Source organism: Populus nigra, chromosome 4 (assembly GCF_951802175.1).
Source record: "Populus nigra chromosome 4, ddPopNigr1.1, whole genome shotgun sequence".
In the NCBI taxonomy this organism is placed as follows: Eukaryota; Viridiplantae; Streptophyta; class Magnoliopsida; order Malpighiales; family Salicaceae; genus Populus; species Populus nigra.
The window spans coordinates 10,433,946-10,449,378 of NC_084855.1; the positions used below are offsets into that span (position 1 = coordinate 10,433,946).

Genomic DNA, 15,433 nt, shown 5'->3' on the forward strand with positions numbered 1-15,433 from the left:
GACACCATTATTAGTGTAGGCGCGCGCGCTATCACTGGATTTTAATATTTATTTCGGCTGAAACGAGATGCATTATTAGTTCAATATCACGTAGAAGCTAAGATAGTTCGTGCTTTTAGAAACCACTTAATTGTTCACAAACTATCATGCAGTCTTAAGGGACAAATAAATAGCTAACATAATTTACTCTGTTGACTAATTGAATTCGAAACTTAGTAATCACTTGAGAAACTTATTCTTCATATATAGATGTAGAGAATACGTCCAAAAATATTTTAATCTTCGATGAAGTTTAAATTAACATTAAAATACCTTTTTCAGCGTCTACATGGAAGGGAAAAAAAAACGGAAACCCTCACGTGATGCGTTGCACTCTCTATTGAGCTAGATCATCCATTTAATTTTAATTAGAGCAAAAGCCAGCATGAAATCTGTAATGAGCTGGTATGCCAGCTTCCGATCCAAGTTGAAACGTTTCAACAAGACGATCAATTCTCCCTCAGACACTGTTTGAGCAAGCGGGAGCACAGCGAGACTAGAGCCACAAAACATGTTTTGAAGCATGGGTTTGTTAACTTGGTTTCCCTTTTTGAGATCAACATCAGCAGTCACTAGATGCAAACTACCATTATAAAGCCGATGATATAAAAAAAAGTCCAAGAGGTTGCTACAATACATTCCTCGGGTATCTTACAAGTAAAAGCAAAACAAGTGTCAACCAATGCATGAAATGAGGTCATGCCAGACAGCTTGTTTATCCAAGACAATATCAGAATGGAATCAAACCGATTTACAGGGGAACCATAAAAACTCAGACGACGAGCAAAGAACTTACATTTGATTCATAACGAAGATGAAAACTTGGTTTCTGTTGGCACGAGAAGAGTAGCTCAAAATTGCTTCAAATGAAAATAGCACAACCCAGAGAGACTCCAATTATAAAGGCAAACCCCGACACCAGTTCTACAAAACAAGCAAATAACCTACCATCCAAGTTCGTTGTTAGTTGAAAAGAAAAATACCCGACCCCTCAAAAGGGCCACACATGACGTGCATGAAAAATTAAAATCATCCTCATGGACAGCCTCCTCACCACCGGAATCTTATTTCCTTTTGGAATCTATACTATCCCGATGAGAGATCTTTCACTCTGCATATACATATGTAACACTTATCTTCGAGCCAATATCACAACAAGGAATTGACACTGAAGACCTCAGAAGGACTGCGACAGGCATCCTCAAGAAAAGTAAAGTAAATCTGGTTTTTAATGCTGAATGAGTAGGCTTCTTTTATTTCGGTTATTCACCTGCTTTACAAAACAGCAAAATGCAATCTCAAGGGTGATGAAAACTCAAGCCTGTCCAAAAGACCTTATCTATTCAGCAAGATGAATTCCACTATAACCTACCGAAACAGCTACCCCTCTCATTTCAACTACCAAAGCATTACCCAACATAGTAAACTGAACATTGATTAAATTCAAAGGAAACTCCAACCAAGTATTGTTGAGCTGTACTGGTTTCTGAGAAAAGAAATCCACTTGCAAGGACCTAAACCACAACTATCCCACAAAAGCACCAAGCACTTGTGAATCGAATTTCCTTTCTTTCACCACCAAATCAGGCAGCTGGTGTCAAACCTATATTAACTTTAATAAACCAGAGGAGCCCAGCAACAGGTGGTTTTTTATCAAGCACAGACAGTGAAAATAAAATAGCAAATGTCCATCAGGTGCAGCATTATGATTTTACTGCTGGTGACAGAAAAAGCTTCTATCATTAACTAACCATCTTGTTTGCCAAACATACTCCATGTATAACATATTCCAACTCTTGACAAAGCAAAACTAAATGCAAGAAACACAAAACCCAGTTTTTACACAACACGTCAAACAAAGATGTTTCACAAAGTCCACACACTCTTGATAATATGTTCAGCTTTCCATTGCATCTTAGAAACACTTCCAAAGTAAAAACATATCATGTAGGGGTGCCGGCCATCAGGACAATGGGGACATTGGTCCTTTTTGTAAAGCAGCGTGCAATGAAATGACCCTGATGCAAACCATGTATATTTGGCAATGACCGCAGCCACCATTAATAGAGCTAGACCATTAGTTAGAGATCCATAAATAGCTTGAGGCACCACAGTTCCAAAAACGTTTGCTTTGTGATTATGCTAGTTTAATGTATTGCATTAGTTTCATTTAGATGCTGCTTATGCCCATTAAGCAAAACATATGGCTGTGGCATGGTACAAACACAACTAAATGCCTTCCAAGTCTTATTTCAAAGCTTTTCCAATGAATTTAACGTAGGAAAAGGACCAAATTCCTTACCATTCCCGAGTAAGTCATCAATCTCTTAGGCTGTCCGCTAAAGTAGAAGATGCAGCAAAAACTCCCAATATCCATGAGATGGAGAACTTAAAGAGAATAAAAGGTCAAATTCATACATATCATACCAAAGCATTCTTATTTCCATTCCTAAACAGGTGAAGTTTCCTTACAGCGTGGACTTGAGACTTGATAAATATCCAGTCTGCAGATCTAAAAAAAACTTGAACAAAAGCAGACCTTTTCATTCTACAGAACTTTAAGCCCATCCTTTTCCACCACTATAGAGGCCTATTACACTTGACAACATCCTCCAAAACTGTAAGCATGTAAGCACTATAGCAGCCTCTTTGTCATCTCAAATCTGTTCCATAAAGAAATAACTCGTGACCATAGGCTACTTTTTTGACCAACTATGTCTCTTAGCAATCAATAACAAGCCAATATCTTCAGAAACCATTATCTCCAGGAAAAACACGAAAACACAGTGGTTATATAATTCCTTGGGCACTTCATAAAATGAAATGACATAAAAGAAGAAGTTCTACTCACACTAATAGTATGATCCTGAGCTACCAGTACCCATGTAGCTGCTGCTGCTGCCCATGCCTCCACGACTGGAGTACATTGACGAGTAAGAGCTACCACCAACCTTACATTGAAATGCAGTAAAAAGTGTTAGATACATAAAATACAATTGTCAGCATTCTTTATGTTGAGAAAGGGTGAAGGGCATACATCACCACTGCGAGACATGTAATCACCGCCATAGCTTGATGAGTACATTCCACCATCATTGCCTCCATAAGAACCTAATAATAATTTCATATTCGAGTATAATCATTATGTATAGTACTACAACTTCAATGATAACATGCTATTCATATTAATTTATTAGAAACTAAAAACACACCTCCATAACCCATACCCTGACGGCTACTATACATCCCATGTGAATCCTGACTGGAAATAGAACTTCTGCTGCCCCCATATCCATTAGTAGATCTCCCAAGTCTACCAATCACAATAGGAAAGGAAGAGTTACTACAATAATGCAGGAATATTTCATTGCAACAATGAAAAAAAGGAATATAACAAACCTATCACCATATGCATCCCCATATTGAGAAGCACTAGAACCAAGTTCATAGTCCAAACGAGGCCTCGAATGGCGCACACCAGCATCAGCATAACGAGGAGGAATATCATCCTTGAATTGTATAACACATCAATACCACTTTTGTTACTACTTAGATTTGATGATAAATGGGATAGAGGATAGAAATGTTGCATCATCATCATCAAGCATAAAGTCAACATTGAAACTTACCATAGCCGGATATGGACGTTTTGAACCAGCAACAGAATCATAATCACGGCCATGCCCTTCACGGTAACTTGGAGGAGGCCTCTCGTACCTTTGACTATAGCCATCATCGGCATAAGCTCTCCTTGCAGACATGCGAGATGTACTTCTGGGAAGATCAGCATAGCTGGTACCACGAGAAGAATATTCATCTCTATAAGATGGGCGTCTCTCAGTGATAGACCTAGGATCATAATCCACAGCAGGTCTGCTCCTTGAAGGAGGAGGCTCATCACGCCGACCATATTCCCTCTTCAAGCTCTTTGCGTAAGATGGAGCTTTCAAAAGAGCAAAACAAGAGGTAACACTTAAGCATTAATACATCCAGTAAGAGAAACCAGCCAGTGTAATAGTAAAATTGAAGCATACGAGGTGGTCTTCTCTCAAAGGACCTAGAAGGCGGAGCCAGAGGTCTGCTTCTTGCTGGCATGGACATCAAGGGAGGACGTCTCTCTCTCAATCCTGTAGAACTCTTTAGACTGAAAGGTGGAGCACGAGTTGCAATTCCTCTGACTGGACGAGTAGAGTAGCTATGCGGCACAGGACGAACCCATGGACCCTTGACAACTCTACTAGCTCCATACCCAGGTCGGAAATCTCCACGACTTAGATGTTTTCCTTTTCCCCTCTGAAGGGGTCTTGATAAGCGGGCCCTAACTTTAGCCTGAATTGTGAAAGTAACACCATTATAAAAAGCAATTTGCAAAGAAGCCAAACCATATAAAGGCAATGAAGCAGTAATACAATACAATCATAATTTCCTCCAAATAACTGACAAACCTTGTTGTCTCCTTCACCCAACTCTGCATTGTTTATACTTTTAGCACATGTCACTGCAGCGTCATGAGTATCAAAGGTAACAAAACCAAAATCCTTTCTCCTGGCAGATGGCATATTCCGTGCAAGCTCAATCTTTTCGATCTCTCCATATTTCTTCAAAAGTACCCGAACACGATCCTCATCCCATGAGGCAGGCAGGCCATCAATAAACACAGTCTTCACCTGAACTTAGACAATAAAGTTAGTTGAACCATTCTAAAGTTAAAACGATACATTATGTGTACACCACCATGCAAGCACCTAAGCACTCTTGTGCCTCATTTTCTCTCGCTGCCACAGTAACTGTGGCAGCCAAAAAGGCATCAAATAAAAACAAAGTCAGATAGGATCAGAATATAAAACTAAAAAGAAGAATGCAAAAGACCACCCTGCATGAACTCCATTGACCTTCACCGAGGACAGACTAAAATTGCATAGATACATCACACTGTACTGTATAAAATAAATCTCATGTAGATATCAAGAGAAGTATGATCCACTGCTCAAGCCATCATAGGTGGCATTAAGTACAAACTTGCCCTTGGTGCACACCAATCCTTCCTCGCTTAGCGCAAAGGCTACAAATGAATGCAGTTACTACCACCCAAGATAGACAGCACCATATGTTGTGGCATACAGAGAATTACATACAGCTGATACAGCCACAGGTGAAATCTACAGTTTAGCATTGCAGTTAAGTAAATTTTTACCTGTGCCATGATTTCATCACCAGGGTCAATGAAGGAATCTGCAAAAGACACCTTTGCAGGCCTATCAACTCCAAATAAAACATCTCTCTTCTGAAGACGCTTAAAAGCATCCATGGCATCTGAACGAGAAGAAAATTCAAGAAACGCAAATCCCCGGTTCATTCCCACGTTGTTGCTATCTTCTACCAGGGTCAAATCCTTAACATTCTCAACTCCATAATGTTTCAACTTCTCTTTCAACTGGAACCACAGTCAACAACCAAAAGTGTGAGGAAAATGACTACTCTCAATAATCACTGCTGAGGAAAACTTGATGCTTGACAGCGACGCTATATACTTACAGCTTCCTTAGTCCATGTCTTGCAAATGTTACCCAGAAAAAGGGTGTCACTGTCCTGACTTGGAGTAACACCACATTGTTTCCCATTGATCTGGAATTCAGTCATTAAATTACATATGTAAGTAGTGATGCGAACTTACTAGATATTCCAAAATTTGACATGAACAAAAAGTTACCACTGGGTTTTTGAGTTCTGTCACAGCTCGTTTTGCCTGTTCAACAGTTGCAAAGCGTAAGAATGCAAACCCTTTGTTTTTCTTAGTCTGGGGGTTCATCATCAGCCTGACTTCAGTAACCTCGCCAACACGGCTGAATATTTTCCGAAGATCATCCTCAGTAGCATCCTTGTCTAAACCCCCAACAAATACTTCAAACTCCTTCCGCTTGCGCCTCTCCTTGAACACTTCATGATGCTCGTCCTCTTCCTCCACATCAGCCATTTCAGCATGCTCTACCTCCTCACCAGCATGCTCATCATCCTCTTCACCCTCATGTTCTTCAGGATCCTCTTCCAATTCCTCCTCTACTAACTCACCCTGTTCCTCTTCACCAACATTCTCCTCCTCATTTTCTTCCTCCACTTCATCTTCCACCTCCTGAACATCCTCCTGTTCAATTTCCTTATCATCATAATCCACCCCACCATATTCTTCAGGTTCATATTCAGGCTCGTTATCATCAAAATCTAACCTCTCATCTTTTTCATACTCATCTACAGATTCCTTGCCCTCTTCTTCTTCTGCCATGACAAAAAAAGGTACGTGATCCAGACCAGCCATGAAACACTCAAATCCTCCACTATCCTCAAACAAAAATATAACCCTCTTTATTAAGAAATATTCCGTATAACCCTGAATCCTTCCATGGTTAGATACTCTCTCAACAAATTAATACCCTGTGGAACTTGGTTACTTCCTTTTGTAACCTAAATAATTTTAACTTCAAATTTGACAAACACCACTAAATATAAATAACACCAAATCTGACTAAAGCAGCAAAAAAAATTTGAAGCAATATAGATTTTTATGTCTATTTTGTTCCGTTTTAATGATAATAGAACTACATAACATAAAATTGATAAACAATCAACCCAAACATTTTGTTACCAGAAAATCTAAACAATTATTATCAAACAAAGATACCAATAAATCCCCAACTTAATCAAATTAAGAATCATTATACTAAAAAGAGAAACTTCAGCAAATTTCAACAAAGCAAGCACTCGATTAAGACCTCAAATCCAATTAGATTTTGGAAAGGACACAAATTTTCACAAATTCCAGGAAAAAAATAAACAGCCAAACACACAACAAACTTATATTTCACTAGATCCAAACCAAACAAAAACAATTAGAAACAAAAACACTTACTTTTCAAAGAAGCCGGTCCATTGGTGACCAAATTCGCTTCAATCTCACCTTCTCTATCTTTCTTCTCATCAATAACTAACTTATCTTCAACAAACACGCTCTTCTCCTCCTCCACGACCACGGGCTTCTCATCAACCACCGTCGGTTTCACCTCCAAATTCAACACATCCTCCGCCGCTTCCGGATGTTGCTGACTCAGCACCTTCCTCAACGTTCTCTTCTTCCCAGCCGCCGCTCCTCTCTTTACCGCCCGTGGAGGCATTGTTTATAGATGGACTAATATAAATACCCAGATTTCCGTAAAAAACCCAGTTGATCTCCAAAATAGCCAAAAATTCACGAATTTTGAAGATAAAAACCCCAAATCGAAACGCAACGGGAGAACAAAATTGGGGATTTTGAAAACCCTAGGTCTTAATTTATATGTGAATGATAAAGAGTTTAGGCGTAGTTTGGTGCTCGTGTGGGTGTTTAATGTGCGGCACGTGGAGATATGTAATTGGATTGAACTTATCTGTTTCTTTAAAAGGTATAAACTTTTCTTTTAGTCCCTAAGGATTTAGAAATGTTACACTTTGATTCCTAACCTTGAATACCTAATTGAATGCCACTTTTTTCATCTCTTTTCTTTTACTTTTTCATGTTTTTCTCTTTTCGATTCATAAAAAATCCCCATATTTTGTTCATAATAATATACAATAAATAATTAAAAATAAAAATAAAAAGTTATTCGCATAGTGAATCCATAATTATCTTTTGATAATTATTTGTTGATAGGTAAGGATCATAATAAATCAAGTTAAGTTAGATTATCATCCCCTTTATATTATCTGTATTCACTCTGAAAGATTATGTGTTAGATCAAGGATTGCATACAAGGATGAGACCTGAGTTTCTAATCTTGATTGTTTTGAAACGTGCTACAAACTATTTTCTTAAAAAATTAAAAAAAATTTGTTAAAATTTAATTTTTTATATATATTTTGAATCGTTTTGATGTGCTAATCTTAAAATTGATTTTTAAAAAATAAATAAAAATATCATTTTGATGCATTTCGATAGGAAAAGCACTTTAAAAAACAACCGAAACCACACTCGCAAACATGCACAACACCTTTTAATGTAATTTTTATAATAAAAAACAACTTTTTCAATAAAATATATTGATTTAATAATATGTCATAAAAAATATAATTAGCTAATTATGTTATGTGCTTGATAAAGGACAGGACAAAGTATAAATTGCATAATTAAGGGGTGCAAAAACATGCCATTGTCACGTGTTCTACCCAATATTGCATCATCGATGGTTATTTAAAATAAATTGAAAATTGATATAAAATTGATATTAAAGTACAAATTGAGTTTTAACAATGATGATTAATTAGTTAATTATATCAGAGTACAAAGACGGGGTTATAGTTCATTAAAGATCTACAATAGACTTTGGCTTTCTGTGTTTGTGTTTGTGTTTTCCTTCAGTGAAAAGCAAAAGGAACCTGAAACTAAACTTTAGTTTTCCAAGAATCCCAACATCCAAAATGTCCTGTCCAACTGAAAGGCACGGTTATATTACTATGAACTGCAGCTGCTTTAGCAGTAGTTGCCTTGAACTTCTTCCAATCACGAAGAACAGCAGTTAAATCCTTAACCTTGGCATTTATACTCCGACAACAATTGGCATGGACAGTGATCACCGCGTTGATATCTTTGCTATCTGTGCAAAACCCACTGAAGTAGACAGTGTCCAAGAACCTTGCCTGAAGGCCCAGTTGCCCAAACATGCCCGCCGTCATTAGGTCAAAGAGCACATCTTGCTCTTTCTTGCCTGTGGAATTGTCTTTTCTGCCATACCATGCATCAAACAATGAGATGGTCTTGTTGTTTGATCTGATGTAGTAGAACCCGGTGTTGATGGCATTTTTTTCTGAGCGTGGGTCGCCGTTAAACCAATCGGTGCTGATCTGGAGATCCACACTTTCGTTATAAATGCCTAGCCTTGAAAATGGATTCCTTAGCCACATCACATCAGTATCCTGTCACCAGAATTCAAATCATTCGTTAGCAAAACTAAAATTTCAACAAATTGTCGAAGTTTTCAAATGGTAAACAAAACTTCAAAATCATGATGTGCTGTTTAACCAGCAGAGCATAAAATTAAGCAAAAAAGCCACTTTAGTTGATAAAATCACTCGATGCCATCAGAAATTGTAATGGTAAGGACCTTGAAGTCACTGTCATGAACAACCTGTGATTAGATTTCTACTTGATGGGTTAACTTGCATGCTTTACTGCCAGAGTTTAAACTATGAAAATTCTCACCAATTTACAAATCTAGACCTGAAGAAACTATCATCGGTGAGACTATCGTGTATGCAGACTCAATCTCAATGCTTTAAATCCAATCAGGAATAAGATGGTAATTTTATAAGGTACATAGAGTGTCCAATATTATCCAATCTGATTGGATTGGATTGGATTTTTATCCGATTCAATCAAAAACAAATGCAAAGGAGGGTGATAGATTCACGTATTTTTAATCTTTTTATTTTATTTTATGAAGTTATAATTTTATCATTCAGGAGAGTTTTTTATAATTTTATGTATAGATTTTAAGTTTAAATTTTATTTTATAGTTTTATGATTCATGGATAAGGATATAGTTTGTTTTTAAATATTTTATTTTATTTTTAAAAATAAAAAGAGATCAAGTCAAGCACCGAATGGGTATTGGCTAGGAGGACTTTCTTCACTAACCTTGTTTTGATCGGGACGAGGTGGAAAAGCAATGGTAAATTTAAATATTCTAAAATGGAGACGTACGAAATGATTTTTTTTCTCTCAAAGTAGAATATTGGGGAAATAATAAAATAATTGAAAAAAAATAGCGAGTGCAATTTTATTAAACTTTATTAAAATTTATTTTGAATTTTAAATTTTAAAAACAAATAGATATTATGTGATAAAGATAATATTTGTTTGTTTTTTAAAAAATTATATTCTAAAAATAAATAAATATTAATCTCAATCACAATAATTTTGCACAAAAGTCTTTCAAAACTTGCCTTGTGCGTTAATTTGTGGCAGAAGCCTCTCCAAGTAAGCGGGAGCAACAAACGCAGCACATTTCTCAACTCTGAAGATTTGTATGCAAGAGAATGCGAGATGATAATTCCAACTCTGAGATGAGGGAAATTATAGTGGATTTGTACTGTGTTTGTGTTTTAAAAGTATTTTAAAAAAAAATTATTTTTTTATTTTCATATTGTTTTGATGTGCTAATATTAAAAATAAATTTAAAAAAATAAAAAATTATTATAGTACATTTCTAAATAAAAATACTTTGAAAAGCACCCGCTAGCACAATATCAAACAAGCACTAACTAAGTAAAACACTAAAAGATACATGGGATTTACAATACAAAATGCACTATGGATTCCCTTACAAAACACCAACAACGCGGAGGAAATTATAGGATCAAATTGTAGATCAATTTAGATTAATTTGTTAAAGAGCGAGATTAAAAGACAAGGAATCGAAGTGAAAATGCAAAGGAAAGGGATGGCTTTTTCAAGTTTCAGGGCGAGAGACGCGTTTTACCCTTAGATAGAAAACAAAATGGACTTGTTATTAGGGGTAATTAAGTAATTTTATAGCGGTTCATTTGTCACTGTCAAGTTTAAAAGGGGAAATGACGTCTTTTCAATTTTATTATGCACAAAAAAAAAATCATTGCACCTCTAGATTAAAAAAAAATGAAAGCTTGGTTTATGGGTGTTTTCGCCTTTTTATTTTGTGAAAATCAGTAAAATAACTTGAATGCCCTTAAAAGTTCAATTTTCTATAACTCACATAGAAGGGCATTTTTGTACCTGCACACGCAAAGTATATGAGGTCGTTCAGTGGTGAAATGCTGCCTTCTGCGATGATGTTTGAATCGTCTCGGCACCCACTCCATGATGAGATGGTGTGTATTGCCAAAGGCCGTCAGGTTTAGCTCTAACAACTTTTTTTCCTTTTAGTTTCTCTCTTCTTTGATTTTCATGTTACCATTCAAAATTTTAAATTGGCTCTTCAATTTGGTCCATGTACTTCTAATTATTATTTGTTCTATTTTAAATAATTTATAAAATTAAAATTCTTTCTCAATTTCAACTCCCTTCATCTTTCAAATTTGATTCCTATTTTTTTATTGTTATTTGTTTTATTTGAAATAATTTTTAAAATTGATTCTGCTTTATAATTTCATCATCCTCGGGTTCATTTTCCTATTAAATTTGATCTATATTTTTCTAATTGTTATTTTTTTATTTTGTTGATTTTTTAAAATTGATTTTTTTTAATTTTTTCATTTAACATTAAATTGTTTTGAAATTGAGTTTAAGTCTAGAATATCATGATTTGCAAGTTTTAAAGAATAACTCAACTAACATATTATTTTTATAAAAGAATAAACAATTTCTTTGTGTAATTTAAGAAATTCTAGCAAGCGATAAGATTATGAATCGTGGTTGTATTCTACAATATACTAAAAGGGATCAATGTTCTTGTTATTGTTTATATGAACACAAAGCACTGTGGATTGGAGTAGTGTAATGACAGAGCTCCCCCTGCCATAGAGAGTTGGAAAGACTGCAGGGGGTGGGGTTGTCTTTTTTACAGGGATGCATGTGGCATTGAATGAATGGTTAGAGAGAAAATGATCAGTTATAGTTTTGGTGGGGCTACAGGCCTCGAACTATAGACACCTAGCGCCAACAAACCTGAGTGTCCGCGCGTCAAGTGGGGCTGCAGACACATGGCGTCGTGGCTGCCCGGGACACTAGGGTTAGACCCGCGTGCATGGCCACATACCTAGGCGAGAGAGTCCGAAAACCCGCTGAGGACGCCTAAGCCTTAGGTCCTGCGTCGGGACCAATGTTGTTGGGCCATGTATTAGGACCCAGGTCTCCTGAGTCCTGTGTCGAGACCCAATCCTCTTGGGTCCTTTGTCCGGACCCATGAACCTTGGGTCCTAACAAAGGACTCAAACTTGGGTCTTTGGTTTATTAATATAATTATTTGTGTTATAAATATTAGTATTTTTTTATGATTCAAAGTATTCATGTAAAAAAAATTATTATCTGTGTTATTATTATTATTATTATTATAATTCTAAGTATTAATATAAAAAAATATTATAATTTGTGTTATAAATATTCCTGGGTTTCTTAATATAATTATTTGTGCTATAAGAATTATTATTTTTATTATAATTCTAAGCATTACTATAAAAAATATCATTATTTGTTTTATAAGTATTACTATTTTTATTATAATTCTAAGTATTAATATAAAAAACATTATAATTTGTGTTATAAATGTTATTGGGTTTCTAAATATAATTATCTGTGTTATAAATATTATTATTTTTATTACAATTCAAAATGTTAATATTATTATTTGTGCTATAAATATTATTATTTTTATTATAATTCTCTTGGGTGCTCCAAATGTAGAACCAATTGCCATTGAGTTCTGCGTCTGGATCTAATTCTGCTGGGTTCGACGTCAAGACCTATGTTCTTGGATCCTGTATCTGAACCCATTTCGCTTGGGTCCTCGTCAGGATCCTAGTCTCTTGGGTCCTAGGTTTGGAACCAAATGTCGTGCTTCCTTTGTCATGATCCATTTTGCTTGGGTCTTGCATCAGGACCCAATCATCTTGGGTCATTTGTCAGGTTGTGTTCTTGGGTTTTTGGATTTATAATTATTTGTTATTAATATTATTATGTTTATTATAATTAAAAGTATTCATATTAAAAATAGTATTATTTGTATTATAAATATTATTATTAATATTATTAATAAAATAATAAATAAATTTGAAAAGAAAATTTCATTATCATCATCATTATTAATAAAATTAAAAAATATCATTATTACTATTGAAAAAAATCATCAATTTTTTTTAAGTACTAAAAATTATAAGAAGTTTGGCAAACATGTTAAATATTATTATTAATAATATAAATATTATTGCTTGGTATGGTGTTACAGTTAGACTCGATATTTGAGATCTGACATTGCAGCTAAATTTAATAATCTTTTAATCTTAAATTATTTAAATATTTTTTATAAAAATAAAAAATTAACCTGCGAAGTAACACCAAATAATGCTCCCTCGACACAATCTTTTTTCTTGAACAGTCAAATAATGTGTCGGTTGCAGAAAAAACTTCTCAAGATGTATCAAAGCAGTTAAACAGTGCCTAATTTCCCGCATCTTCATCACATTCTTCTCAACGGTGCTATCATAATCATTGTATTTAAATAGTTAGTTTGTTTTTGTATTTTTTTTAAAAAATTATTTTGATATGTTAATATTAAAAATTATTTTAATATATTTTTAAATAAAAAATACTTTAAAAAATAATTAAAATGTATTAAAACTGTAGCCGGGAGCAGTTCCACTGGAATAATCGGGAATAATTTGTGATCCACTAAAGATAGTCACCGCAAGTATGATTGCCGCTATGCAATCCTCAAGGTGAATTGAGGTTTCTTGCATAATATCATGAAGGCTATTTATTTTTTTAAAAAAATGAAAACAAACAATGTTTTTCATTTGATATATGTAATCTCTCTCTCTTGGAAAAGATTTTCAACCCCAAAAACGTGAAAAATCTTCTCTCTCTTTCCCCCTCTATTTCCTCCATGAAAATGACATGGCAGAAAAGGAATTGGGTCCCTGACGAGCCAGCAACCCTCAGTTCAAATAGACAGCAATTAAAGCTAGATCCCACTACAAGACTCGGGGTGACATCCGTGTCAGGGACGACAATCTATGGACCTAAATTTCCATGTGAACCAAGTTGTTTTTTGTTTTTTAAAAAAGAAAGAATTATATTGTGAACAGGAGGAGATCGGGCCTGTTCGAGGGCCTGGGTTGAAAGGAGGAAGGGGGAGGCAGGGCAGCTGCGGGTTCTCAGCTGATTTGATGGCGTCGGCTAGTTCGTCTGGCTAGAATGATTTCAGGCTGGTGGGCTGGGGCGGCTGGTTTCAGTGCTGTTGGAGGGAGAATTAGGAAATGGTAGATAGGTATTTTTATCTTTTAGAGCTCTTGATTAGCTATGTGTGAAAGGTGATAGGAAAGGTGATGGGTTTTTTAAAATATTTCCTTTTAGGTGACTTGTTCTTGGCAGGAAGCTTAAAGGTACATACTTTTAATTTATTAATAACATAACTTCAATTATTATTAAAAAAATATGAATTATTTTTTATAAAACTACAAAAAGATTAAATGAATACGAGATTATTGTTCTTTAACAGAGTCATATCAGTTGTAGGAAAGTAAAATTTTCGTAAATTGACAGTAGAGGAGGCACGTAGTTCATTATGCCACATATGGCCCCAAACACCATGACTCAGCTACTCTAATGACTTTTTTCCCTAAATTAGGTCAAACTAATTAATTAAAATTATGTAGCCTTTAATTTACCTGCCGACAAGAAATGATAGCCGAGTAACACTCAAACTAAAACACAGAAATCAATGGAGTTTAGCAAGAAACGTACCGTGAAAATAAAGTTGTATCCATGCTTGAGAACATCCAACAACAAAAGGGTTCTTCTCCACATCATCTTGAGAAAATCTGGTGACATGAAGATCTTTTCTTCTCCAAAATGACCTAAACCTTCCGTTTCCAGTTTGTAACAGTTTAGCCGCTTGAACAAACACCTCTCATAAGCAACTTCATCGACAGCGACTAAGAGTAGATGATCGAGAAGTGGCCTGGTGTCCTCTCCTAGCCACAAACTCTCGAGAAAAAGATCAAGCATTGTTGTTTCAGCATGAATACTTTGTTCTACATAAGCTTTGTTAACAACAGCTATAATCACTGTTTTGTTTGGCGTCGAGGCCTTCTCCAAAGCCAATTCAAGCTCGTCTACTGGGAACTTCAACCTCTTCATTTCCTGTGACCAGAAAAAATAAATGATTTCTACAGCGAAGGAAAACCATATGAAACTATGCTATATAACATACACAGATGAATACTTACAGATTGCGAGTGAGATGGGCAAGGGTTAGATGATCTTCGAGACGAGAATAATAAAGGGCTTGATCGTGAGGCAGACGACCAGGTGCAAAGGTAAAGTACACTAGCAATGAGAATTGAGACGAGTGCTATATTTCCAAGAGAGTTCTTTGAGGAGTCCATATTGATCATGTCGGCCTTTTTGTTTTTTTTTTTTTTTTGGTTAAAGATAATGAAAGGTTTGGTCTAATTTATCAACGATCGGTGTGATTTACCGAAGACGGAGAGAAGAGGAAAAAACCATGTGTGCGCGGAAAGGTTAGGTGTGGAGGGTAGAATGGTCATTTACATATAGGTAGAATATACGGGCCATGCAACAAGTACACGAAACATATTCTGACTTGTAATCATAGTTCAATAGTCAATACGGTAAGCAAGCCAAAACTAGATACGGAATTCCGGAAATCAAGTT

At 35.5% G+C, this 15,433-nt stretch overlaps 2 protein-coding genes across 2 annotated transcripts; both read right to left on the bottom strand.

The window, feature by feature from the left end:
• Positions 1-2,460: 2,460 nt before the first annotated feature.
• On the bottom strand, positions 2,461-7,413 carry LOC133691151 (uncharacterized). Its single transcript, XM_062111516.1, has 12 exons — positions 6,944-7,413; positions 5,750-6,312; positions 5,575-5,664; positions 5,234-5,473; positions 4,485-4,706; positions 4,074-4,368; positions 3,669-3,982; positions 3,439-3,548; positions 3,252-3,352; positions 3,077-3,150; positions 2,891-2,990; positions 2,461-2,702 (listed from the first exon to the last, which is right to left on the bottom strand). Exons 1-11 carry the CDS (start codon positions 7,203-7,205, stop codon positions 2,892-2,894), a joined length of 2,370 nt encoding a protein of 789 aa, XP_061967500.1. The 5' UTR covers positions 7,206-7,413; the 3' UTR covers positions 2,461-2,702; position 2,891.
• Positions 7,414-8,253: 840 nt separating this feature from the next.
• Positions 8,254-15,240, bottom strand: LOC133691416 (uncharacterized protein At1g28695-like). Its single transcript, XM_062111910.1, has 3 exons — positions 14,986-15,240; positions 14,501-14,899; positions 8,254-8,979 (listed from the first exon to the last, which is right to left on the bottom strand). The coding sequence occupies exons 1-3, from the start codon at positions 15,151-15,153 to the stop codon at positions 8,449-8,451; spliced, it is 1,098 nt and encodes a 365-aa protein (XP_061967894.1). The 5' UTR covers positions 15,154-15,240; the 3' UTR covers positions 8,254-8,448.
• Positions 15,241-15,433: the final 193 nt, after the last annotated feature.